Source organism: Heptranchias perlo, chromosome 11 (genome assembly GCF_035084215.1).
Source record: "Heptranchias perlo isolate sHepPer1 chromosome 11, sHepPer1.hap1, whole genome shotgun sequence".
Classification (NCBI taxonomy): Eukaryota; Metazoa; Chordata; class Chondrichthyes; order Hexanchiformes; family Hexanchidae; genus Heptranchias; species Heptranchias perlo.
The window spans coordinates 47,941,684-47,969,141 of NC_090335.1; the positions used below are offsets into that span (position 1 = coordinate 47,941,684).

The window sequence follows — 27,458 nt, forward strand, 5'->3', positions numbered from 1 at the left end:
TCACACTAAAGCTCAGTATATTCTAAACTGTCTAGCTCACCACTAAATAATGTCCTGAATTCTTCCACAGGCAAAACAGTTATTCATGTAACTCACACTCCTCACAATTAGTTCATTGGCTGGGGGAAAAGATGCACAATGCAATTCTTGTAGTTGTGTGGTTAAGCTACTTGCTTTGTAGACCTGTGGTTATGAATTTGAGTCACAGCACTGTCTGATAATCCAATGAAACCACAGTCATGAAGGGCTTTATTTGATGTTGACTAGTCTGCTACATGGGGCATCTCACTACAGCTCTGTAGCAGACAGTGGGAGGAGAGTGAAGAAGGGGTAGATGAATGATTACTGTCTTGCTTGGAAGTAAATTGCCTCAGCACAGATTGTGGCGAAGTGCTTGCTCTAGCTGCAGAAGATACTATGGTGGCTAGAATGCATGAGAGAAAAAAATGAAGAAAATATTAACAAAATGTGTTTTTATTTTGTGTTCACCATTGTCCTGCATGTGACTAGATCATTTCTTTCCTCACAGATAGTAGATTAAAAGTCAACCAAATAAAAAGGAACCTTGTAGTAACAGAAAATGACAATATTCGTTTAAACTGTACCATCACAAATCAAACAAGTCCAGACTCGCAATTCTCTGTACAATGGTATGTTCAGAAATCACTGGAGAAAGAGAACAAACTCATCCTGAAATCAAACCGTGACTGTGTGTTCGAGTATGGAAACTGGTTAGGAAAAGACAAGTGGAAGGAGAGACTTCAGGCTGCAAAACCTTCAAGTGGGCTCTATACTTTGGTCTTACAAAAAGCTGATATTGATGACAGTGGCAAATACTATTGTTACGTGGAGGAGTGGCTGCTGAACCCCAACAACATCTGGTATAAAGTTGGAGAGAACATGTCCGGACTGACCACTGTCACTGTCCAGCACCCAGGTATTGAATCTATGTTTATTCCTTTCAAGTATAGAATAAACTTTCAATTCTTGCATGCTTATGAAGAATACTCTGTGGAGTGACGGCTAGGTGCCTCATTAGCAGGAGGGGAGGGTAAATCAGAGCACAAGTCTGCTGGCTGCTCTCATGCACCTCTCTTGATAACTGCATTGGCAGAGGGCTATGCCCTCCTCTTCGTCAAGGAACGGTACAGATATTTAAAGTGAGGTATGGCTCATATTGAAAAGTGAGCACAGTGGGGAACTGAACTTGTGCCTTCTTACTCTGTGATGTGTGATGGTCATTGTCAACCATCTGAACATAGCAACTTCTATTAAAAAACCTCAGGACCAAAAGAGAATGATACTTTACAGATTCTCTTCACTGACAGAACCAATCTACCTAATTATATTTTTACGTCTAATGAACATTTTCCAAGGATTCGATGCTAGTGTTATTTGCTGTGTAAGTGCATTTGCGATATAATACAAATTCTGTATTCGACCCTGGTATTGGCTGTCATTTTCATGGATATAAACTAAGAGGTGGAACTGATGTATGCATTTGCCACTTTTGATTTGTTTGGCATATTGCTGATTAGCCCCACGGGATGATTCAGCTCCAAGGTGAGTGCACCAGTATCTTTATTTTAGATGTGTTTCTTAACTCCCCAAAGCCAACAACCCAATGTCTAAGGCATGAAATTGTTGTATGTGACATTAGTGCTACAGAGAGGGAGGTGAACCAGGTGGAAACACACAAAAAGAAGCAAACCCACCCTGCTCTTTACTAACATCCCTCCCATTACAGCCTCAGCACCAGCTCCTCAATAGTTCAGCTGTTGGGGGAAGGGAAATACCTTAGCTACAGTTATTACCACAGTCACCATTTCCCCTCTTCAGCTAGGTCATAGCAGCAGAACCAAAATCCACTTGCATTGTTTCACCAAACTGAAAATGTTGACCATTATCTCCCTCTGCCATTTTATTCACTGTAGCTGCAGCCACTTGTGTTTGGTGCGAAACATAGCAGAACAAATGCCATTCTCACTCCATGTGGCCTTGCACTGCTCATTGTCAGAACCCAAAGTAGGGCCATAACTGTCTCGTACTTTGTTACGAGACAGTTATGGCCCTTTTACTTTTCATGTGGCTGGTAATGGCAGTCACAGATTCTGCTGCAAAGCTGTAATATAAATCAAGTGGTTTTATATGCCATTTTTCCAACCACAAGTGTATTCAGTCCACCCATACAGACCAGTGATCTGGGTTTCACATTGCCAGCGAGAATGGAATCCACAGCACACGGAGCTACAGCACATTGCAGAACCACTTCCATTTGAACCAGTTTTGAATTCTAAAGGGGTCATCAGTGTTATGATGTAAGTGGTTCCATAGAAATTTCTTTTCCTGGAAGCCAATTAAGAAATCTGAGGCTGTACTCATCTGACACTGCTGAACCAGATGGCTCATGAACAATGTCTAGGACAGGAACTCCTGCTGATCTCCAGGGTTCCTTTCCCATGGAGCTGATTGCTGTCATTATCTGAGTAGCTCCGTGAAGAAGACAGACACTCAGGGTTATGAGGATTCTCATGGAAGAGAAGCTACAGTGAAGTTTAAATTATTTTTGAAAAAGAAAATTTTTATTAAACTCACCCTAGATTGTGGAACAATGCAGTGAAAGATCGACTCCTCCGTACACAAACACTCTTTTCTCCGCGTATTCTGTGCTCTTGATGCTGGTGACCAGTGCACTCCATACTTCTCAGTTTCTCCACAGTTGGATTGTATCAGCACCTAATCTTATTCCTGTCCAGTCCATTACATCATCTAGCCATGTTCTTTACCTACAATTTTTCCAGATCATAATCATCATAATCAGCCTCATCACTCTTTTCTTGAGTTATTTCATTTGAGGCCATCTCATTTGTTATTTTTATTGTGCAACTCATTTTCAACAAGCATCAGGAGTGCACACACAAACACTGCTGGAAATAATTTTTCTCTGAATGTCCAGTAATGCATTTCCAGAAATTTCTGTTTTTATTGCACTAAATATTTTGCTTTCGAGGCGCATAAATTGAAACGCTCAAACTGGTTCCCCATGTGTTTACAAGAATTACTTTTGTTAACACAGTCAAGTTAATACATTTGAATAGAATATCTGCTAAATAAATCTGTTGGGGAGTTATGAAACTATGCTTTCTTCAATGATATTAAAATTCTTTGGCTGTCAAGTTTCCTTTTAATGAAATTAAGACATTGTGTACCTACAGAAAACAATTTGCAAACCGTCAAAACTGAAAAGAATATTTCTGTACCAGAGGACAGCCAGATTCAGCTGGATTGCAAGATCAGCAACCGTACCAACCTGGATTCCCAACTATCTGTGGCCTGGTATGCCCGGAGAACACTGGAGACAGATAGACATCCCATTCTCAGCCTGAATCGGAATTCTGTTTTTGAGTATGGCAGCTCAGTGGATAACAGTGTGAGACTGAGGGATAGGCTACGGTTTGAAAAATCTACCAACGAACTGTATAGTTTGATACTACAGAAAGCAGCTATATCTGACACTGGCAGTTACTACTGTAATGTGGAGGAGTGGTTACTTGGCTCTAATAATGTGTGGTATAAACTGGGAGAAGATCAGTCTGGACTGACTACTGTCACTGTAAAACAGCCAGGTACTGTATAGCTATTAATTTTGGTTTAGGAAAGAATCTTTAATGGAGGGTGGTTTGCAAAAGCTATTCCTCTCATTGACATCAGACCACATTACATCAGGTCACCTTTTTGGAAATTTTAAGACATGGCTGTATGATGTTTAAGAAGTTAGATTATACTGAAAATTAGCTAAAATCTGGCTTCTGAAATGCAATACCTCCCAGGTGACTGACGTGTACTGAGTTAGCCCCAGTTTTAAATTACAGTGTGTTGTTAAACAAAAGAAAAGTTTTTTTTTTAAATTCATACGCGAAGTACTCATAAAGTTTAACACATTTGCAAGCTATTCCTGACCACTAACTGAGTAAAGTTAATATTGCTTGTGGCATTGCCCTGTCTAGCCATGTACTACACCTTCCCGGCCTATAAGCAATGGTGCATATCCCAAAAGTGCAACCATGCTTATATACAATGGGGGAAAAAGCACATATGGCTGCATGGCTGCCCTTGAAGAGCCAGCAGTATAACAAGGCAGCTGAACTTAACTTTCTCAGATTATAATTGTGACATTGGCTACAAGTGAGTCATTTTGAAAAGCACAGATGTTATTAAATGGACAAAAATAAAAAATAATCAAGCAAACCTAATGATTTAGTTATAGCCTGCCAGAGGCAATCTCTTAACATCTCGTTAGTACTGCTGGTGTTAATATTGACTTAATCACAGTGTGACTTCTTTAAAAAATTAATTTAAATTGAAATACCACCTGGACATTCATCTCTGCCCCATTTAGTCATGATTAAGCTGGTGTACATGATTGCTGCCTGCAGGCAGAAAAGGTGTGAGATGTGATCAGATGGGATGGTGATAGAAATTACATTAACTAAGTACAGTTTACTCAAGTAGGCTGAGGAGCTTGTCCTCAAGGAAATTGCAAAAAAATAAAATATTGTTGCATCATCAGGAATAACCTAGCAAAGTTTGACTATCTGAGATCCGCTATACTATACAAAGGTCCATGAAATAGGCCATTACGATATGAGATTTTTCCAGAAATATGACAGCCCGCATTATACTCGGATAAAGTGTAGGTGTCCAGCTATGGCTCTGATGATGTAGTTTTGGTGTAGTGTAATCTTACTCCTGGTGTTAAACTGGAATTTGCTGTAATCTATCCCGCATGTCTCCAGATAGCAGCAAATGCTACTGCGGTGACAATGTCACTGCACTATGGTGTCTACATGGCTGGATTAAGTGACTCAAAGTTTGCAGTAGAATAACATTTATGGACCTTTGGTGAAACCAGAGTTCATGAGACTATTTGTGTAAGGACTGCAGTTCATACCTTGAGCTGGTATGCACATACCCTAGCATGAGTCATCACCTTTGGTAGAAGAGAAGAAAAAAATTGGAAAAAGAAAAACCAGTGGAGGACCTACTTTTATACTGGTGCTATTGTACAGTGATATGACAGTTGCTCTGGTATAATAGTGTTTGGGATGTATGAACTTCACTGCTTTTGAAGATTTCCATCTTTTTTCTGCCTCTAATTTGCCTTCCAATTTTTTACTCCTGCCTTTGCTAAAGGAGCTCACTGATGTAGCCCTTCAGCAACTCAACCAGATGGTTATTTAATTTAATCTGTGGTCCTGAACAGCAAGAGGTCAGCAAACTGTTTGAACATGAGGAGCCATCAGAGCTGAGCTCAATCCTGCCCCCGTCTGATGTACTGCTCTCCAGGTCACAGCTACTGTATAAATTAAAAGTCCCATCTGACCTTGTCAGGTACAGCAATTCCACATTTCTGCAGCAACAGTCTGCTTAACCTGGGGACCTTCCTGCATCATTCAATTTTTCTTCTTGGTGGGCTGATCTAGGCAGAGATATCTGAAGGTGGGCTTGTTCCACCCCTGGCTGAGGGAAATAGTGTGAATATATAATAGTAAATTCACCAATCCTGCGCTCCTAGTGGGAAGCCGTGCTCAGAAGAGGTATGAGTCGGAGATAGGACGACAACACTGCAGCTCTGATTCTCTGACCTGCACTGCCTTCAAGCATGACTCCCTGCTGGGAGCATCAGATTGATGAATTTACTCTATAGAAAGAAAAATGGGAGAGCTGACTTTCTCAGGTTTTCAAAAATGAAACATTAAAATATGTTATGTCTTTGTTTTCAATTTCACAAACAGAATTTAAAATGCAAGTGGATAAAACGGAATTGAATATAAGCATATCAGAGAAGGGCCTGTTCCAGCTCAGCTGCAATATAACCCACCGAACACAAGATAATTCCCAGTTTGCCGTATCCTGGTTCGCATGGAAAGCCAAAGAGGGTGCTGACAGAATCATGAAAGAGACAATTTTAAAAGTTGATCATAATTCAGTGTTTGGGTTCGACGTCTCACTGGATGGAGCTGAGGGGATGAAGGACAGACTCCAGTTAGAGAGACCCTCCAATGGATTGTACAGCTTGACGGTGCAGAACACTGGCAGCAGTGACACTGGGAATTACTACTGTCACGTGGAGGAATGGATTCAAAATGCCAACAATATCTGGTATAAACTAGGAGAGGATGAGTCTGGACTGGTCATGGTCACTGTACAAAACAAAGGTAATTTACTCAGATAGTTTGAGGTGTGCAGAGCAGTATTCATATATGATACCTTCACTCAACTGATGCTGTCACTTTGTTTCTCAGTGAGATCTTGCAGTTATCTCTTGAGGACTTTGTGGGACTTTATGATTATAAGAACATAAGAAATAGGAGCAGGAGTAAGCCAATCGGCCCCTCGAGCCTGCTCCGCCATTCAATAAGATCATGGCTGATCTGATCCTAACCTCAAATCTAAATTCATGTCCAATTTCCTGCCCGCTCCCCGTAACCCCTAATTCCCTTTACTTCTAGGAAACTGTCTATTTCTGTTTTAAATTTATTTAATGATGTAGCTTCCACAGCTTCCTGGGGCAGCAAATTCCACAGACCTACTACCCTCTGAGTGAAGAAGTTTCTCCTCATCTCAGTTTTGAAAGAGCAGCCCCTTATTCTAAGATTATGCCCCCTAGTTCTAGTTTCACCCATCCTTGGGAACATCCTTACCGCATCCACCCGATCAAGCCCCTTCACAATCTTATATGTTTCAATAAGATCGCCTCTCATTCTTCTGAACTCCAATGAGTAGAGTCCCAATCTACTCAACCTCTCCTCATATGTCCACCCCCTCATCCCCGGGATTAACCGAGTAAATGTATGTACCAGGTTGGACAAGGGGGCTGTGAGTGTTTGGAAAATGGGGGAGTGAGGGGCAGTGGCTCTGTGAGGCTGAGGTCAGACTGATTCCACTTTTAGAATGTTCTATGTTTCCTGAGCGCTGAATATTTGGGATGAGGGAAGGCTTTGCTGCCATTGTGGCTTGTGTCCATGTTGGCGGCCCCCTGTATGCAGAGATGTGCTGAGTAGCTTGGGGAATCCCTGAAAAAGCTTCCCAAATGATCTTTCCATGTTTGTGTTACTCTCACCTGTTTCTCTCTTCCTCTGTCTTTGTCATTCTCGCCGTTTTTCTGTTTCTCTCTCATTTCTGTGCTCTAATCCATCTCTGCTTTTGACCCTTAGGTGCTGATTTTGCTTCTTCACAGATGCCCACTTTGGACAGCAGTGGAGAAATAATCCAGTCAGGTTGTCCTGTCCTACAGGGCCCAAACCCAAATGACTGGCCAGCCAGGCCCTTGGTTCAGACCTTCATCTAGTTGGGGTCTCAGCTCACATCCCCAGGAAGACCCTGGACTCTGATCTCCAGTCAGCTCGCTAGTCTCTAGTCCCAGATCTCCCCCACCCACCCCTAGGCCCCAGATATTCCTTGACTGTCACCAAGCTTTGGACTCACTTCAACCATCTTGAAGCTTGAAATCCACAACCACCACCTGGCCCTGAATTGTCTCCCTTCTCTGTCTAGACCTCCTCAACCAGCACCTGTTCTGAACCCTTTTGATCATTAGCAAACCTAGGACTCTGTTTGATACCCATGATGAACTCTACTACAGGCTCATGTAATCACACCTAGATCACCAAAATTGTATATGTAACTCACAGCCACCTCTCTGTGCCCACTGCATGGGCATTTTGACTGCTGTCAGGACCTTAGCTCATTTGTTTTTCTTATTGACCATCTTTCGCTTCTGCTCTTACCCTCCACCCTGCTCTTGGCCACTGCAGGACCATTATGGTCCTGCCTTCAGTCACCTAATCCTTCTCCCACCACTGTTTGGTGTCTATTTTATGCCTCTGTGAAGCACAAGGGGATATTTTATTAGGGCAAAGGTATTGAAAAATGCAAGTTTTTTTTGTATCTTCTTCTCCGCATTTCTCTATTAATCTTTTCCTGTATCTCTACCCTCCCCATTTATCTCTATTAATCTATTACTATATCTCTTTCTCTCCCCATTTATCTCTTAATCTATTCCTGTGTCTCTGTTACTCTCCCTCTTTTTCTTGCTTTTTTCCCCCTCTTTGTTATTGTCTTCCTGGGAACAGCAAAAGGCTGCAGGAGAGAGTGAGTGGGGAATGACTGGAGGCGACACTGAGCAGAAAGCGGAAATGTGGAGTGGCCATAGATGAAACTAGAGTGCAGTGAGTGATTGAGTCATGAGGACATGCATGAAGTTGGTCTGCTGTGTTGGGGGATTGGGGAGATAGCTGAGTGAATGGAAAGTGCAGTGCATAAGTTTGTGATTTGCTTAATGAATTATCAATTTTTTAATGTGTTTATTATGTAATAAAGTTTATTTTAAGGGTGTATAGTGGGATGGGTGAGGGACTAACTTGGCAGCTACACACCACAGAAATTCATTTTTGATAGAATGAGATTGGTCGTTTTTGTGACTAAACTGATCATAACTAATACTACAGAGATAATTTGGAGATCTGATTAGTCTCTGGTGACATGGTTCTGGGATCTTTTCAGTTGAAGGGACACTGGTCTCTGTAATCTGTTAGATGAAAGAGAAAGGAGTCTTAATACACAAAATGTTCACAAAGACATTTTTAAAAATTAGATAGATAGAAAGGTAGATCTGGCAGTTTTTCTGGGACCAAGTGTTTATGCTAAATTCTAGTGAAAGTAAATAATTGCAAACCATATGCTGTGGGGCTGGGCCCTGTACTAGGGTTTAGTTATCGCATTTCTATTATGGTTCTTGCTATCTAAAATATTTTCAGTAAATCAGCTTGATGGCCAGGAATCTGTAATAATAGACTTCATTGTCACTGGGTCAAAATCCTAGAACTCCCTTCCTAACAGCACTGTGGGAGAACCTTCACCAAATGGACTGCAGCGGTTCAAGAACGCAGCTCATCACCACCTGCTCAAGGGCAATTAGGGATGGGCAATAAATGCCGGCCTCGCCAGCGACGCCCTCATCCCATGAACGAATAAAATAAAAATCTGGACTAGAAAAAGAACCACAAAATTTTCACTTCTTGGATGCTTTAACTATGATTATTCATCTTGATTTGCAAACAAGTTTTGGAAGCTCTATGATGTTGCAGATTGTACAGGTTCTTTGGGGAAAGAATAAGCTATCTAAGGCTGATTGGTCTTTTCTCATTTCATACTTTTTTTGTTCTTGTTACAGTATATGAATATATCAAAGTCCCTTATCAAATGGAAACTATTGTATTATCTCACAGAAAATCTATTTACCCACATTTAATGTACATTTTGGTGTTAAATCAAGTTGGCTTAAAATGGTATATCAGAGAATCCTGAAGTAAATTGGGTAGATTGTTGCTACGTTGTCAAAAAGGAGAAAAAATGTTGAGCAGAGACCAAATATTTCTCCATTGAAGGGAAAATTTGGAACGTCACCTCAGAATGCTTGTGTGTACCTTGTACCAGCTGGCTCAAGAGTGGTGTTGGAAAAGGCCTGGCATTATCATTGTTTATCAGTTACTATATCTAACCAAGTTAAGAAGGATGTGTTAATTTTCTTTGGATTCTGAAGTTAGAAAATTATCCACTCATTAGCATTGAGTAAAACATTTCCTTGGAACATTTCCGGAACCTTGGTGGGATGAAAGTTTCCACTGTTTGCCAGCCGTAAGGGCCAAATGTGAAAAGAATTTGAACAGTCTCAACCCAGTTCTATGTCAATTTTATTTCACGGCACAAAACTGCATGCAGCTCAACATTAATTGGCAATTTCATTGAAAGGGCTATAAGGGATTACACATTAAGGAATCATATATATATATATATATATAGCCTCTCCATCACAAAGATCAACTAATTCCACCTCCGTAACCTCCGCTGCTTCTACCTCAGCTCCTCTGCTGCTGAAACCCTCATCCATGCCTTTGTCACCTCATACTTCACTATTCCAATGCACTACTGTCCGGCCTCCAATTGTCCATCCTCAGCAAACTTCAGCACATACAAAACTCAGCTACCCATATTCTATCCCACACCAAGTCCCATTCACCCATCACCCTGTCCTTATTGTCCTATACTGACTCCCAGTCCTCCAGTAATTCAAATTTAAAATTCTCATCCTTGTGTTTAAATGTCTTCATATCCCTCCCTATCTATGTAACCTTCTCCGGCCCTATAACCCCATCCCCCCCCACTATTGATGGTCCTCCCTTCAACCGCTTAGGCCCCATGCTCTGGGATTTCCTCCCTGAATCCCTCTGCCTCCCCACCCCCCTCTCTTCCTTTAAGACCCTCATTAAAACCCACCTCTTTGGCTAAGGTTTTGGCGACCCCTTATATCTCCTCTGGCTCAGTGTCCATTTTTATCTGATTTTATGCTGCTGTGAAATGCATTAGGGCATTTTTCTATGTTAAAGGCGCTATATAAATGCAAGTTGTTGTTGAATTATAGAGTGATAAATGTGTGGCAACAACAACAACAGCTTGCATTTATATAGTGACTTTAATGTAGAAAAATGTTCCAAAGTGCTTCACAAAGGCATGTAATTTAAAGGCTGTACTTCAGTTTCAGGTCCTGTTAGGACTCAAAACAACTGAACCTTTGTTCTTGTGGAGTATGTCCAATGTGGAGAACTGCAGGATCGAATAACTCCCTCTTTTAACTCACTCTCAGCCATTGTACTATAACACAGTGGTGTCAGTCAGCTTACACTCCCTCAACCACCCAGAAAGGAAAGATTTCAAAGTGGTTTTTCCTTGTATGTGATAGCTGGCCCACACACAGGGTGGAAAATGCCTTGTGTATTAATCAGTTGTGCCTCAGCTTATCCAATAGCCCACATAATGTCACTTAGCATCAGTTTGGGACATGATCAATATGCAAAGTCTGGTGAAAAGGCCACTTATGTTTAGATTTTTTTTAAAAACTCAAATACTGGAAATCTGATACAAAAGCAGAAAATGCTGGATATAAACAGCACGTCCATCAGCATCTGTAAAGAGAAAAGACAAGTGCACTGGGTGTAAAACCTTCCTCATAACTGGAAAGGTCGTACACACAAAGGTGACATCCACCTCTTGTGTATTGATGGTAAACTTTAAACTACAATAACATGATTTCTGCCAGCAAGTAGAAACTTTAGGCAATTCTACTTTGAAGTTTGGCCAAATATCTCAAAAAATATAACTTTTACCATTTTTAAATGCCAGCTGTGTGTGAAATCAATCTCCTCACCCTGGAGGAAACCCTAATTAAAAAGAAGAAAATACTTACAAATCATAATTTCCTTTTGTAACATATTTGGTAATGTTGTCTGTTCCATAAGGTCAAGTACAAAGTCATTCAGGAACTATTCACTGATCTCAGCTTAACATATCTGCCATCTTAGTTTTCCCTATCAGAGCACATGATGTAATAGCGACAGATTCAACTCCTGAATCATCCAGGTGTCCTGGATGAAAGAAATGGTGTGGCACCAGGTGCTGCTGCCAAGGTACCTCCTTTAGCCAGGAGGGTGGGATGCTCTGGGCACAGGTCAATGGTTCAGTATTCAATCACATGGTTTGAAGGAAAATGAGGAACCAGCCTAATGGGGAGGGGGGGGGGATGCTGACAAAAATCAAAGTGAGTTTCTGACCTTTCATTATTTCTTTCCTACAGGATCTTCTCTCCAGGAAGCAATTTGTTCAAATGATTCCCTGTTCTACTTTATATTTTTCTACCCCTTTCCAATTTTTGGAATCCTCCTTATTGCCATTTTACTAACACGCTACAAAACGCTAAACTCGCAGAAGAAATCTGATGGCAAAAATGGTGTCCCATTACTCTGGATTAAAGAACCAGCGGTGACTTATTCTCCAACAAGCCTTGAGCCACCGGATTTCAGAATAGGACCAGGAAGCCTTGCTTAACAGAGGAAGGGGGGGAAAGAATTTTGGAGAAAAAAATAACTGACATTCAATTGAAGGAGTTGAAAGTTATAATGAATTAAGGATGAATGTTAACCCCCCAAAATATCCCATTTGGAAGCAATATCCTCCACCTCTTATATTAAGGATGTACATTTTGAGGGCCATGGCATTGAGATATGGGGGAGAGAGGGTACATTTATTCCAAGATGTTTGGCTCAATTGGCCTCCTCCCCATTACCCCCAACACAATTACTTGATATAGTCGGAATGTTTAATTTTACACTAATGTAGATATATAGTCTTCTGCCAACTGTTTTCACTGCATGAGAGTTCTGCTTGTCACATTAGTCCGCTATGTGTAATAGGTCTGATCTCATGAAGATGCCAGATGATCTCCTGAATGTTAAGACTATTGTCACTCCTGAAGAATACAGAACCGTAGCAAATGCAGTACCGTGGAGGGAAAATATTAAACTGCAAAGATGTAAAATTGAGGTGTTTTTTTCCCTAAAGCTTCATGTCACTTTACTGTCCCAATGCTTGGTTTACAGTCTAAGAAGAGTCAACACTAAATCAAAGGGTAGTCATGACTGGAGGGATGGACATACACCCAGACCTTCTGTTCAATCACAGCAGTGTTTAGAATATTTGAACAACAGAAACAATAAGAGGGGAGTGGGAAGATCATCGAAGCTGAGGAGGAGCTGTAGCACTGAAGGCTCATAGACATTGTGTCAGACATGTTGAGTGTTTGGCAAGTGTCAAATGACTATGACAAGTGCATCAGAAAAGCTACAAAGGATACCTTGTCTAGGCAATGATCATCAACAGTGCTATGACTGCATTATGACAGAATTACATGAAGATGATGTTACCTGAATACAGGACGTAGGACAATGAAATTCCGTCCCTTCCAGTGAATATAGATAAGGATCAAGCAAATTATTAGCACGTACAGCCAATGTTTCTCATTTATGAATTTTTTGATACAGAAATCTGATTAAGCTGCAACTCTGTAGAATGGAAAGTAGTCATGCAGCTGGATAGTTTTCTTTTTGTACATTGTTTTTGCACTTTTTGAAATAACTTTTTATTCTGTGTTTCAACAAGAATCATTATAATTGCCTGTTTTGTTTTTATAGTGTTCTTTGAAAGAGTGTCATTTGGTCGAAGGAAATTGTTACGAGCCTGAACAGATCCAGTGCCGAAACACGTTCAATGTGCTAACAGAATCCTAGGCTTTGCTGCAGTCCTGGTCAGCCTAAATCACATAACACTTGGCTCAGCTTAAATGTCTTCGAACATTTTCAAACATTCAATCATATTCTGTTGTAAAACAAATCCATTTGTATTTACTACACCACTCTTTAAAATCTTTAATTATCTAACATATTGCTGTACACTGTTAAGAAGGGATGTGGGTGGGGTTGAATTATCCATGACTTTTTTTAAGAGGTAAGAATGTTTTGCACTGAAGCAAAAATGACCAGTTCTTTGGATCATACTCTCAAAAATCACAATAAACTCCACAGGATGAGAAAAAAAAATTCTCTGATATTTGTGTGGGGAAACAGAAGTGGCCTTGAGAAGGGCAGAGGTGCATGTGGTCTTATCAAGACAGCATCACTATCATGGGGACGGACCTGGATGCAAGATGTTGCGTGGGAAGATTCTACAGTTGGAAACTTTTTATCCTAACATTGACTGGCTAACCAAACTGGCTGGATCTCCCTACATAGCCTAGTTTATCAGTTTTCTTGCTGAATTGATATCATTTCATGCAGTACAAGATTGGAATTGATAGGTGATTAGTTAACCGAGTCATTAATCTAACAGGGGTGTTCCCTGAGCTGCTCACATAAATCAAACTGTACAACCTGATCAGAATAGAATCAACAGTTTTCTAGATAAAGTTACTCTCTTCCGGTAAATGTTCTTGTATTATCACATACAATGTATGTATAATGAACCCTGCACCAACAACACAGGGCTCATAGATATAGGTTCATTGTAAGCCACTGCATCCTTGATATAGCAGTTCTAACTTCCACACTATTGTTACTGTTCCAGGCTGTAAGAACGCAGCAGCTGCAGGTTCTGGTAAGATTCTGACTATACATTTGTCTTCCATCAGTGACATTACATTTAAAGATGCCCAATAATGGCTTCCAGCAGCATATTGCTGCTTGTGGTGCTGGGTGCTTTACTGCATTTGCTGTCTTCTTGCAGTATTTTAAAATGAGATGAGTTATAATAACAGTCGCTTTGGGTAAAGATCTGGTCTGGGGTTCCTTCGGAAATGTGCATTAAGACTTTGTTTATGCATCAGAGTTGTTGCATGAGGTGGCACAGTATCTCAGTCTGAATTCAGTCACAGGATTCATCATCAGACCAAGTATTTAGCCCATGGATCCTTCATGTGAGTGTGATCAGTGGAACACAATGTCCTCATTGGCCAGGGCAGCAAGGGAGAACTGGTTTCTAACTACACTAGTGCATTCATATAATATATCTGAGTACATCCACCAGCGGAGAACATAAATGAGCTGTGGACTCGACACTAAGGCCAGTTGATGAGTTTGTGCCACTTGAACTCTCTTCTGCGCAGCCCCCCACGCACCATGTGCTTTACCATTACCAAATGAAGTGACGGATTTAAACCTTAAACCTGCAGAACCATGAGATGCTCATTGGTTTGAATGTTATTCCCTCGCCCGACCTCACTAGTTCACATTATTGTGGTAATGTAACCTTTGCACTGTACATCATCTTCATAATAAGAACAATATTAATCAAAAATCTTTGATTTTCTTCTCTTACAAAACTTGCCCAAGCAGATACTGCCTCTGAATTTGCTGTTTCTGGTCCTGGTCCAGCTAGACTGGTTTGAATGAATCACTTCTTGGAGCTTGAACATCTTGTACACTTATATTGGGAGAGTGAGGCACTTGTTTACAAAGCTCCAGCCTTTGAATTTAGTAACTATTAGTCATTCAAAAGGGGTAAAGAAAGGAGCCTGGGTTATGGGTGCAGCAAAGATGCATTTTAGTGGGAGTTGGTAAACCCATACAATTTAAAGCAGCTAAGATTCTCAAATGTAGGTGGGAGAATTGGCTTTGAAAGGGAGGTCACTGTGTTCTCTGCCTCATTGAAGAGTCTGAACATTTTAATCTCCATTGTAAAACAGGTTCTAGGAATAAAGCTTAAGCAGTTTTTTAAAATTATAAAAATGCAATGGAATGTAGTAATCTCTACAAAAGCATAGAACTTAAATGATAAATCAGTAATCAAATATGGTAAATGTCTGAGCTTGAGTGTTAATATAGGTTAAAGGCTATTACTAACTTCTTGTTCTGCAGTAGGAGCGCACAATTATATTTTTGTGGAGGCAAATAAAAAGGATCTAGCTAAGACCCACAACAGTTCTGCAAAGGAGCAATGCAGTGACATCTATTAATTAAAAACAATGCAAAGCTGAATCCAGAAATGGATGAACTGGTTTGGGAACAATGTTGGAGGCTGTATCAGGTAACAAATATAGGGAAGGATATGGAAGGCAGAAATTTAGCTAATGAAAAAGCTTGTATATATCAGACTCACTGAAACATTTGATATTACCAAGAAAAAGTATTGGAGGTTTGGGTTCAAATCTCAGTATGTTATTGGTGCCTGTGAGATTATTGGGTGAAAAATTCCACTGGATACTTTTGTACACTGTTTTAATTCTGGACCATATCTGGTTCAGGTTCAACTTTGGATAATGCTGGCTTTATAAATGGATCAAGAAAAAAAATTCTGACTTCACCAGTACGACCTGTAGAGATGCCAAGCAGTGTGAAATGGCATCAGTGGTATTTATGAACTGCAGCAATTGGCACCATAAGGGCCATGAATGAGTAAAGAAGCAATATGGGTATATAGCACTTAAGTCTTGGCTGAGTGAGCCGAGAAAGACGTAACAGGTTCTGTGTTGGCCTTTACAAGCTAAAGGGTTTCATTGCAACTTCAAAAAGCAAATTGTAATTGGGTGTCATGTGGCGCTTTAGCAAATGCACATTCTACTTTGCAGACTGGATTGAATAATTGAGTAAAAATGCAAACGGGTCAGTTTTCAAAAGTTGGTGTTTGTGGCTTCATTGCATGCTGTATGAAAATCCTATATTCAGCATTATTGTGGCAATACAAGTCATACAAGTGTGCTCTTTCATTAATATTTAAATGAAGGTATAATGACATGAATAGTGTACACTATCCACATCATCCCCATGACCTGCAGGGAAACTGATAATGAAGCACAAAATGCAGATGCTGAAATTTTCCAAGAGTGGGAAAAATTGGCATTTTTTGTAAACTTTCACTATCTATTTGCGCAAAAAGGAGCTTTTTAATAAATGGAAATGTGGAGAGATGTACACTGTTTATTCAAAAAGGTTCTGTAATTAGAAAACAAATGAGAAATTCTTGGTTTGGACCATTGAGTCTGGCCAAAAAGCAGCAGGGTTTAGTAAAAAGGAAACTCAAAATATAGTATGTGGTAGAAATGGTGTCCACACAATAGAAATCCAGCACAGACTGTTTTCCTCCCAATCCCCTAAAATTAAAAAATATTCCCGATTAAGGGAACAGGTCATAAATTCTCACCATGCTCCTCCCCTTAAACATCATGCATTTAAATTGGAGAGTGAGTAGTTTATATCGCCTCAGTTTTTTTAAGGTACGTACAATACAGAATTACAGAGATTGATGATTCAAAGACATTGCACCCTTGAATCATTCTACAGCCTTGTTGCTCTTATTTTTTCCCTGGTATGTTCCTTTCCTATAGTCCTCCCATCTCTCCTGAAGATGCTGAATCTTGCTGGAGTACAATTCCATGGGCAACCCTCCAGCACCTCACCCCATCCAAGTGGCCAGTCTTCAAGTCTGACCATAGATAGTAATTCCCAGTAGGCTATCTGATTGTGAGTGACATAAGAGCTGTGTCTGATCCTGTTCTCATGGTAAAGTTCACATGCATTATCCAACCTGAGTCACCCTGACTATTTTTTCCCCTCCCTAGCTCAGGGTCTCTGGATCCAGTTGTAGATCAAACCTGGGACCTTTCTTGTCTGGTTCATTTCCATTTAATGTACAGTTCACTTACCACCTGAGGGAAGCTGTCTTGTTCATAAAATTATACAGCACAGAAGGGGGCCATTTGGCCCATCATGCCTGTGCCGGCTCTTTGAAAGAGCTATCTAATTAGTCCCACTCCCCTGCTCTGTGCCCAAAATTAAAAAGAGCCATTCAAATGGTATCTATACCTTTGAATCCACTTTAATGTAGGGTATTTTCAACTGATGCCTCAATCTCCCAGTTCTCACGTCATCTGTCATTCTGGAATACAACCTGGGGATTAGCCTGAATCTGTTCAACTGGAGAGATGCAGCAAATCTCGCTTCATCTGTTTTTTTTGTAAATTTGAATTTCAAAGAGGGAATGGGCTACATGTTAAAACCCATGCTAATAATAATTAACTGCATCATTATTAAAGTTAGTCAAATTCAAATTAAACAATAAGTATGGAGGGAGGAAGCTCCTGTGGAGCATAAATGCCGGCATAGACCAGTTGGCCGAATGGCCTGTTTCTGTGCTGTAGTTTTGATGTAACTTGACACATATTGAAAACAGATGCCTCATAAATATACCTTTAGTGTTAGTTACCTACAGTAGTAAATGTGTTATTTTATATACTTAAATAAAACTGCATCTTTTTATCTGCTTATTAGGGTGCATTAAAAATGTAATGATCAAACGATATTTTGTTGGTGTAGATATTTCTGCTGAAGGCTAAATACTACACAAGTGAACATAAGCTGTTACGGCATTTTAGTAAAATTTACAATACAGTTTAGTTATCAACTTTTTTTTTCCTTAGCAGTATATGTTGAATCAACCTTAGTACATGTACTGTTAAGGAAAAAAGAGAGGGTCAGACATGAACCTGATCTCTAACAATCTGAATTATCCATACCATTTGTCAACAGATCTGGCAGGTGTTAAGACAAATCACCTTTTTTGGATTTTTTTTTTAAACATTCAGTTCCCAAAATGAAAGTTTCTAAATATGTATCAATTAGATTGGGGGCCGGGCAGGGAGCAAATACAAGTTCAAGTACGATGGGCCATGCTTATAAGGATTGATTTGACTATTATGTTTGGCTGATCGCTATATGTGAGGCTGTCATATGCTGTTCCACTTACAAGTGTTATGATTCCACAAAAAGATTTCAATATCAGCATATAATTACTGGTGAATAGGACAGGATGTTGAGTATAATACCAGCTATTTATTGCACTTTCAAAAACAGCTGCTTCACTCACTGACATCTTGAACCGGCTCCTGTTCAAAATTAGAGTTTAAATGTTTAAAGTGCTGATGAACAGAACTTGTTGTGAATGTAGTTGATTATTGCACATGGAGCAACACATTCCGCTCACCAAATAGCAAAGCGTCTTTTTCCAAACTTCCTCAGTGGTCTGGTGGGTGATCAGATCATCAGGGGTAAATTTTCATCTTCGCCACAAGGGGGGTAATCTGGTGGAGCAGATTGCTGGCCCATTATGGAACCCGTCAATGGAATGAAATTCTAGCGGGTTGTATATTGGGCGGGCAGTTTGCTCCACCAGATTATCCCCCATGCGTAGAAGATGAAAATTTACCCCATAGTTTCATCACAGAGAAAACTGAAATTCTCTCTTGTGTTAAAACAATAGTGTAATTAGAAGTAAAATACCACTAATCTCATCACTACAACATAACTGCATTGATCATTATAAACGCGAGCCACACAGATACATATGGGTTGTGGATTTGCAAAGACAGAACAATCATCACAGCTGAATGATCATTTATTACTAAAACTGGATCAGGTGGTCTGGTGTTGGCACTCTAGCTCCTCCAGTGGGATGTGTTGTAACTTCTAGCTTGTGATGTAACTGAAAATGTTTCCTTGAAGAAGGTGTTATATATTAATTCTAATTAATACTGCTTCATTCAGAATTTCTCAAAAGCTTTGTAAGATTGCAAGATGACCAGTCAAAAGTTGCCAGTCTTTGGCACAATGATATCAAACCAATTTTGTAAATTTGTATTTTCTTCACCTAACAAGATTGTTGCACTTTGTAACTATAGTGATTACATTTTCTCAAAATGATTTTAAAGGACACCTGTTCGACCTACTGGACCTTCTGGTTTGAAGAGACCCTTCTGGTTTGAAGTCTTACTGCTAACCACTGGGAAAATTGTTACGAGGTGAATGTATAACATGCTTAAAAATATTAAAATTAACTAAAGAATAAAAATATCACACAACCAGCCTGATGCATGAGCTTTGCTTCTTGCTGGGCAGACATTTCATTCGGCATTTACACCGACTCGAAAGGTTTGTCCTGATACTCAGTTGACCTGATTTTAAATTTGATATTGAGAGGTGGGAGCCTTTACTCCAAACCATGATCACAATAAACAATTCCATACAGTTTGCACTGTAATATTTACTGACAGTAATCTACAACTCCTGTAATAAATGGGCGCTTCACTTGGAGCGTAAACATAGCTTAAGGTGTTGGGATACTCCCAGTTTCTCATTGTTTGGACAGATGTCCTATTGTTTTAGATATTTTCTATGTACCAATAATGCATGATACTGCAGAATTTCATTTGTGATGTGAGTGTTTTAATGTAAATTTTCAAATGTGATGTGCTTTGTTTGAAATCTCTTGTCATTTTGTTGTTAATAAAATGATGGGTCTTGAAAAGATCTTTGTGTTTCAGGTCAGTACTTGGACCAGACTGCTGTGATTATGAACCTTTCATTTTTTTTGTTCAAATCATGCTGGGATGGTTCATGGACACTAGCTGCTCTCTGTTCTCTCACCCAAATGGTCATTTTTTCTTGCACACAGCATAGTTCGACAAATAGCAATGAGATAAATGACCAGATAATGTGTTTTGGTGGCGTCAGTTGAGGGATAAATGTTGGCCAGGACACTAGGAGAACTCCCTGGTCGTCTTCAAATAGTGCCACAGGATCTTATACGTCCATCTGAGAGTGGAAATGGGGCCTCAGTTTAACATCTCATCTGAAAGATGGCATCTCTGACAGTTCAGGACTGCCCTCAATACTGCACTAAAGTGTCAGTCTAGATTATGTGCTTAAATCTCTGGAATGGGGCTTGAACCACCAACTTCTGACTCGGGTAAGAATGCTACCACTGAGGCAAGGCTGATACCTACAAGAGGTCTGAGAGAGGTTTAACACCTACCGTGTTTCCGCTGAGCAGATAGAGTTAAAATCATCCCCATAGTAGCAGCTTTAGGCAAAAGACCTTTGGTCCATCTAGCCCACCTATACACAGCGTTCCCTTGGTACATTTCTAATAACCTCGAATCGCATTTATTGACGAGAACCTGATTAATTGCTTCTTGAAACCCATTAAGATTTTTTAAAAATTCATTCTCAGGATGTGGGCATTGCTGGTAAAGCTGGCATTTATTGTCCATTGCAAATTGAGCTGAACACTGCAATCATCAGTGAATAGCCCCACTTCTGACCTAATCATGGGGGGGGGGGGGAAGGCCATTGATGAAACAGCTGAAGATAGTTAGGCCTAGAACACTGCCCTGAGGAACTCCTGCAGTGATGTCCTGGGGCTGAGATGATTCACATGCAACAACCACAATCTTTGTGCCAAGTGAGTTTTCCCCCTAATCCTCGTTGACTTCAGTTTGACTAGGGTTCCTTGGTGCCACAACCAGTCAAATGCGGCCTTGATGTTTTTTTTATTCATCCATGGAATGTGGGAGTCACTGGCAAGGCCAGCATTTGTTGCCCATCCCTAATTGCCCTTGAGAAGGTGGTGGTGAGCCGCCGCCTTGAACTGCTGCAGTCCATATGGTGAAGGTACTCCCACAGTGCTGTTAGGTACGGAGTTCCAGGATTTTGATGTCACGGGCAGTCACTCTCACCTCACCTCTGGAATTCAGCTCTTTTGTCCATGTTTGGTCCATGAGGTCAGGAGCCGTGTAGTCCAGGCAGAACCCAAACTAAGCATCGGTAAGCATGTTATTGGTGAGCAAGTGCCACTTGATACCATTGTTGGCAACTTCTTCCATCACTTTGCTGATGATTGGGAGTACGCTGATAGAGCAGTAATTAGCCGGGTTGGATTTGTGCTGCTTTCTGTGGACAGGACATACCTGGGCAATTTTCCACATTGTCTGGTAGTTGCCAGTTTTGTAGCTGTACCGTAACAGCTTGGCTAGAGGCATGGCTACTTCTAGAGCACAAGTCTTCAGCACTACAGCCGGAATGTGGTCATTGCCCATAGCCTTTGTTATGTTCAGTGTACTCGGGCATTTGTTGATAACACGTGCAGTGAATTGGTTGAAGACTGGCATCTGTGATGGTGGAGACCTCAGGAGGAAGCCAAGAAGCATTATCCACTCTGCACTTCTGGCTGAAGATGGTCGCGAACATTTCAGCCTTGTCTTTTGGACTCGCATGTTGGGCTCCACCATCACTGAGGATGGGGATATTTATGGAACATCCTTCCAAAAAAAATTGCAGAAAAAATCTCTAAAATACCAGAAATAGTGAGTTTGGGTCCAGCTACGCCTAACAATTTGGGCCTGTTCAGAACTGGCACAAATGCAGGAAACTCACGTTCTCTGATCTTCTGCATGGGGGCAGAACTATGTTAATGAACTAAGTAGGGTTTCGGCAGAGATAACTCATGAGCATTGCAAATGATGAAGGAAATTCGCTTGTAGCGATGATTCGGGGTAAATCAGTTATATGCAAATTTCCTCAAAAAAGAAATGGTGCAATTCAACTCTTATGTTGTAGTTACGCTGAAACTTTCCAGGAGATTCCAGGACAAAGGAACAAATAAAGCAAGTAATAATCACTTGAAAATCTTCAGTTCAGTTTGAGTAATAAAAATTAAAATTGTCTTCTCATTCCATAAATCTGCTAATTTTGCATCGGTCATTTCTAATATGGACTGTCACTTCAAAACAGCGGAGGGTATCAAAAGAATTAAAGTAGTTTCAAAGCCCAACCTCCCCTCCAAATTCTTTCCTACGAAAGCCTGTTTTGTAATTGTTTAAAAATACAGTACACTCTGGTTTGAGTAAATGATTTAGTAATCTGTACATATTGAGGAAAATTAAAGTATATTAATTGTTCCTCCTGTGCAAACACTAGTCTATTTGTCAATTTAAATTAGCAGTTTAATAGCTTAATTTTATTATGATTTTGTAGGAGACGGTTCCAAACCAATATAATTTAATATATCCACTGTTTAGCAAGGAAGAGAGACTTTAGCAATACTCTCTCTGCATGCATCACTGACTAAAAATTAGAGCTCTAAGCTACTTTAATCCATTTTCTAAAGGGTGCGCGGTGGAAACTCACCCACCGCTTCAAAAATGAGGTCCGGGTTATTTTAACTCCTGGGCATCATTTAAATCACACCAGCTGACTTCCCATTGGAAATGGACGGGAACTAGATGGGAAGGGGCAGAAAACTGTGCAGCCTAGGGCCGCTTGCCAACACCAGGTAGGTGGCGGGATCAGCTTCAGGGGCCATCTCACTCCTGCTCCTCCTGGCCCCACAAGGAAAGTAAAATAACTTACCTTTTTGCGCCTCTTCTGGCCTCAGTTTCTCTTCCCATTGTCTTGACCTGACAGGAAAGCTACAGCGGCTTTCCCACTCTGGCCACCAGTTAAAATTGCAGTTGGGTCCGGATGACATCAATGGGACCCAACATACATGCTTAAAGACAGTCCCTGCTGGCTTTAGGTGAGTGTGCTTGCTGCCTGCTCAGTAGAGCAGATTAAAATTTGGAACAGTGAGTTCCTGGCAGTTTTCCGGCGGGTAAGTAACCAGGGCAATTTTAACTGTCCATCTGCCCGGTTTCCACCAGGGGGTAGGGTTAAAATCGTCCCCTTGGATGTGGCAGAGGCTAGGAGCTGAAAAGCCATTGTTTTTTTGTGGTAATAGAAAAAAAACAATAGGAGAAAATCAGAAAAAAGGTTATTGCCAGAACATTTATTCTGGTTTTGGATTGGCTTTGCCCTCCTCTGCCTTCTCTTTTCCTTTACTTCAACAAGATGGTTGTACACCAACCTACTGTCTGGTTTTCCTATTTGTGTTTCTGTGCTGTAGATATGAACAGATAGAAACCAGTTTTACCCCCCCCCACCCACCTCAGCTGTTATTTCCTGCTTCCAGGCTTTCTTTCACATTGGGGGAAAATCACCCACATAGACGTTAATAGAAGTTTAATTGCTATAGCTTCAGCCTAGCCAAACTCCTTTACTGAAATGATACAAAACTTAAAACCTTACACAACTCTAAGGCTGCTGGCTGCAAACTGAAACACTGAATGTGGACTGCTTTCTCAGGCTTCCTTACCTACATAAATATTATCTAAACCCCTTTGAAGCTACAAAGAAACAAATGGCAATGGACAACTGCAACTCTCATAATCACATTAAATTAATATCCATTCATCAATATTGAAGGGATAGGCAACCTTCTACAATAGCAGAGATGTGCTTGTTCTGGTCAATGAAATCAGTTTACACCTTCGGCATCCCATTGTGCTTGCCTCCGAATCTTGGAACCTTAGTGAGTCCCCACAGCCAGTTTGTCCAAGTTTGGAGGTGATGGCTTTTCTATTGAGAAATATTTTATGCGGCCTTGGGTATTAACCCCTGACAGGCTATTTCTAGCAACACAAAACACTCGTTAAAGATTAAAAACAGACAAAAAGTGCAATTTGTCACATTAATCTTCCTGGCTGCTGGCCTTAGCAAATCCAGGCAAGTTTACTTTCTGTCACACAAGACCCACATGCAGGGGGCCAGCACCATTCAGACAGGTCTTGTGTAATATAAAAACAGCACCAGACTCTACCAAGTCCATACCACCCCCTACCACATCTCACATGATTATGTTAAATCCTCCAGTCTCTACAGCAGTCTGTTTCATTGATGTATTAAATAAATATCTAGATATCAAACAAATATTACCAGTTTCTTAAACATTAATAATTTTTCTGAACATACCAACCCATAAACCTTGCATGCTGAACATACCAACCCATAAACCTTGCATGCTGCCCTTTTTTCCATCTGGCATACACAAAAGAGACAAGGGAATTAAGCTATCCTCTTCTATAAACTCTAACCTTCCTTGTTTGTATAGTGTGTTATGCTACTCATCACAAAATTATTACTTTGGAGTTGACAGGGTTTAAGAACAACCCCTCTAATTATTGGGATTGGATGAAAAAAAAGTAACGAAAGTGAGAGGGTTTTGCTGAAAGAAAGTGTCAAACTGAACTGTATGAAGGGCCGTAACACTGCAGGAATCTGTGAGAATGAGATCAAATGCAATCCTCCGCCTGGAAAACTCGACAGAGTCTATTGCTATCTCTATCTCTATCTCTATCTCTCCCAGAGCATTGTTAAACATTACATTCAGGGTAATAACAGAATAAAAATGATACAAGCTGCTTATACCAAACACAAAGGCAATTTAGAGCTATCAAAAAAAACTTTGTGACTGTTAATTTTCTCCAAATGGTTCCTGGGAAAGTTTTAATAGTGCAGCAATTTACTATAAAAAAGCACTGCAACACTAAAACACTACATTTACTTTAAAAAAAACTACAGCTGCTAAATGCGATACTAAGCCACATAGAATGGGGATAGTCCAGGTGTGATGTCTGATCTGTATTGAGTTATAGTCATTGATTTTAGCCAGAACAGAAGTTAAAGCACTACAATTCTCCTCTGTGTGCCTAAACTAGGCGGGGAGAAAAATCTACCAGTATTATTACTCCTAATTGGCCATCCGGTAACTCCGCAGGAAAAGGATCCTTTGTGTGGATGTTGGGTGAGGACAGAATTGGACTTGGCAATGATGCTCCTTAAGCTTGAATAGCCTGCAGACAAGCTGGATGAGATATGGAGGGATAGCGTATGGTTTCCCATGGAACCATACCCCAGCAAGGGCCGATGCTTTCAGGAGAAACTTGACAATTTCTCATAAAAAGTGGTAGAGTGTCACTATAAACCTCAGTGCTCAGACTTGTGTCACTTTCCTTACATTAATGCAGTGAATTTCCTTGGGGGTTCTCCAATTCTCAGCTATTATTGCCAGTTTAATTTGAATGGAGGAACAGTTGGAGGAGAAGGAGGAGCAGCAGCAGCAACCTCGGCAACCAGCACCGGCAGCAGCTGCTCCCTTTTGAAGACAGCAGCTGAGGAGGCCGCTCGTAGGAGGCCATACCCAGCACACAGGGTGCACAAGCCAAGAGTCAGTTTCCTGGATCCATCTGAAGAGCAGGAGGCTGCGCTTCTCCAAACAGGCTGTTGTAGACCTTTGCAGACTCCTGCAACAGGACCTGCTGCCTGCTGGACCAAGGGGCCATGCTTTGCCAGTGGCTCTTAAAGTCTTTTCCTTAAATGCTTTAGGGCAGGAACTTAAAGACAGGAACTGGCTGGTGATCGGTAACGTAGTGCAAGGGGCACCTGAGGGCAAAAAAGAGGCTATGGATGGATCGGGGAGGAGGTTGATAGGTGGGAACATGGTGGGGATTGGGGCCATATGGCTTTAAAGTGGCCAACAGGAGTTTCTCTTAGAACCCCCACCCCACAAGGCCATTAACTGCCACACCCCACAATACTGCCAGATGCCAGCAACCCGCAATAATGTCAGAGTCTGGCACTCCAATGCTCCAAAACCCTCATCTGTCCTGCTTGTCCCTTGGACCTCCCTCTCCAGATTCCAACCCGCCCCACAGTGTTCAAAAACCCCATGACCATATTTCTGATGTTCCCTTATCCCAGAACTACCCCAGTGCTTCCTAAATCTAAAACTTCCTTCCTCAATAGCCCCATGTCCCAAGATCACTCTCCCAGTTTTCCTAAAACCTTCCGCTCCACTCGTGTTCTTGAACCCTGCCACCCCCACCACCACCACCACCTTCACAATATGCTAGACTCTGGGACCCCATTTTAGTACTGTCAGGTCCTGCCCCCTCCTCTCTGCCCCCACCCCAGCAGTCCCTGGTCCGCCCCGAGGCTGATAAGTCATCGTCCCTGATAGTATTAATGGGCATAAAATCCCTGTTCTTATAAATCCTCTAATTTACTGTGAGCAACACAGTGAGATCATAGAATCATATCATAGAAGTTACAACATGGAAACAGGCCCTTCAGCCCAACATGTCCATGTCGCCCAGTTTATACCACTAAGCTCGTCCCAATTGCCTGCACTTGGCCCATATCCCTCTATACCCATCTTACCCATGTAACTGTCCAAATGCTTTTTAAAAGACAAAATTGTACCCGCCTCTACTACTGCCTCTGGCAGCTCGTTCCAGACACTCACCAACCTTTGAGTGAAAAAATTGCCCCTCTGGACCCTTTTGTATCTCTCCCCTCTCACCTTAAATCTATGTCCCCTCATTATAGACTCCCCTACCTTTGGGAAAAGATTTTGACTATCTACCTTATCTAGGCCCCTCATTATTTTATAGACTTCTATAAGATCACCCCTTAACCTCCTACTCTCCAGGGAAAAAAGTCCCAGTCTATCTAACCTCTCCCTATAAGTCAAACCATCAAGTCCCGGTAGCATCCTAGTAAATCTTTTCTGCACTCTTTCTAGTTTAATAATATCCTTTCTATAATAGGGTGACCAGAACTGTACACAGTATTCCAAGTGTGGCCTTACTAATGTCTTGTACAACTTCAACAAGACATCCAACTCCTGTATTCAATGTTCTGACCAATGAAACCAAGCATGCCGAATGCCTTCTTCACCACCCTATCCACCTGTGACTCCACTTTCAAGGAGCTATGAACCTGTACTCCTAGATCTCTTTGTTCTATAACTCTCCCCAACGCCCTACCATTAACGGAGTAGGTCCTGGCCCGATTCGATCTACCAAAATGCATCACCTCACATTTATCTAAATTAAACTCCATCTGCCATTCATCGGCCCACTGGCCCAATTTATCAAGATCCCGTTGCAATCCTAGATAACCTTCTTCACTGTCCACAATGCCACCAATCTTGGTGTCATCTGCAAACTTACTAACCATGCCTCCTAAATTCTCATCCAAATCATTAATATAAATAACAAATAACAGCGGACCCAGCACCGATCCCTGAGGCACACCGCTGGTCACAGGCCTCCAGTTTGAAAAACAACCCTCTACAACCACCCTCTGTCTTCTGTCGTCAAGCCAATTTCGTATCCAATTGGCTACCTCACCTTGGATCCCGTGAGATTTAACCTTATGTAACAACCTACCATGCGGTACCTTGTCAAAGGCTTTGCTGAAGTCCATGTAGACCACGTCTACTGCACAGCCCTCATCTATCTTCTTGGTTACCCCTTCAAAAAACTCAATCAAATTCGTGAGACATGATTTTCCTCTCACAAAACC

General features: G+C 41.1%; 1 protein-coding gene across 1 annotated transcript in view; it reads left to right on the forward strand.

Moving 5' to 3' along the window:
- Nucleotides 1-19,745, forward strand: part of LOC137327290 (immunoglobulin superfamily member 3-like) — a 144,060-nt gene extending 124,315 nt beyond the window's left edge. The window contains exons 7-10 of the mRNA XM_067992944.1: nucleotides 530-937; nucleotides 3,216-3,626; nucleotides 5,796-6,218; nucleotides 11,693-19,745. Of these exons, the coding sequence (XP_067849045.1) occupies nucleotides 530-937; nucleotides 3,216-3,626; nucleotides 5,796-6,218; nucleotides 11,693-11,943 (1,493 nt within the window). The 3' untranslated portion in view covers nucleotides 11,944-19,745. The remainder of the gene's footprint in view (nucleotides 1-529; nucleotides 938-3,215; nucleotides 3,627-5,795; nucleotides 6,219-11,692) is intronic.
- The last annotated feature ends 7,713 nt before the right edge of the window (nucleotides 19,746-27,458 follow it).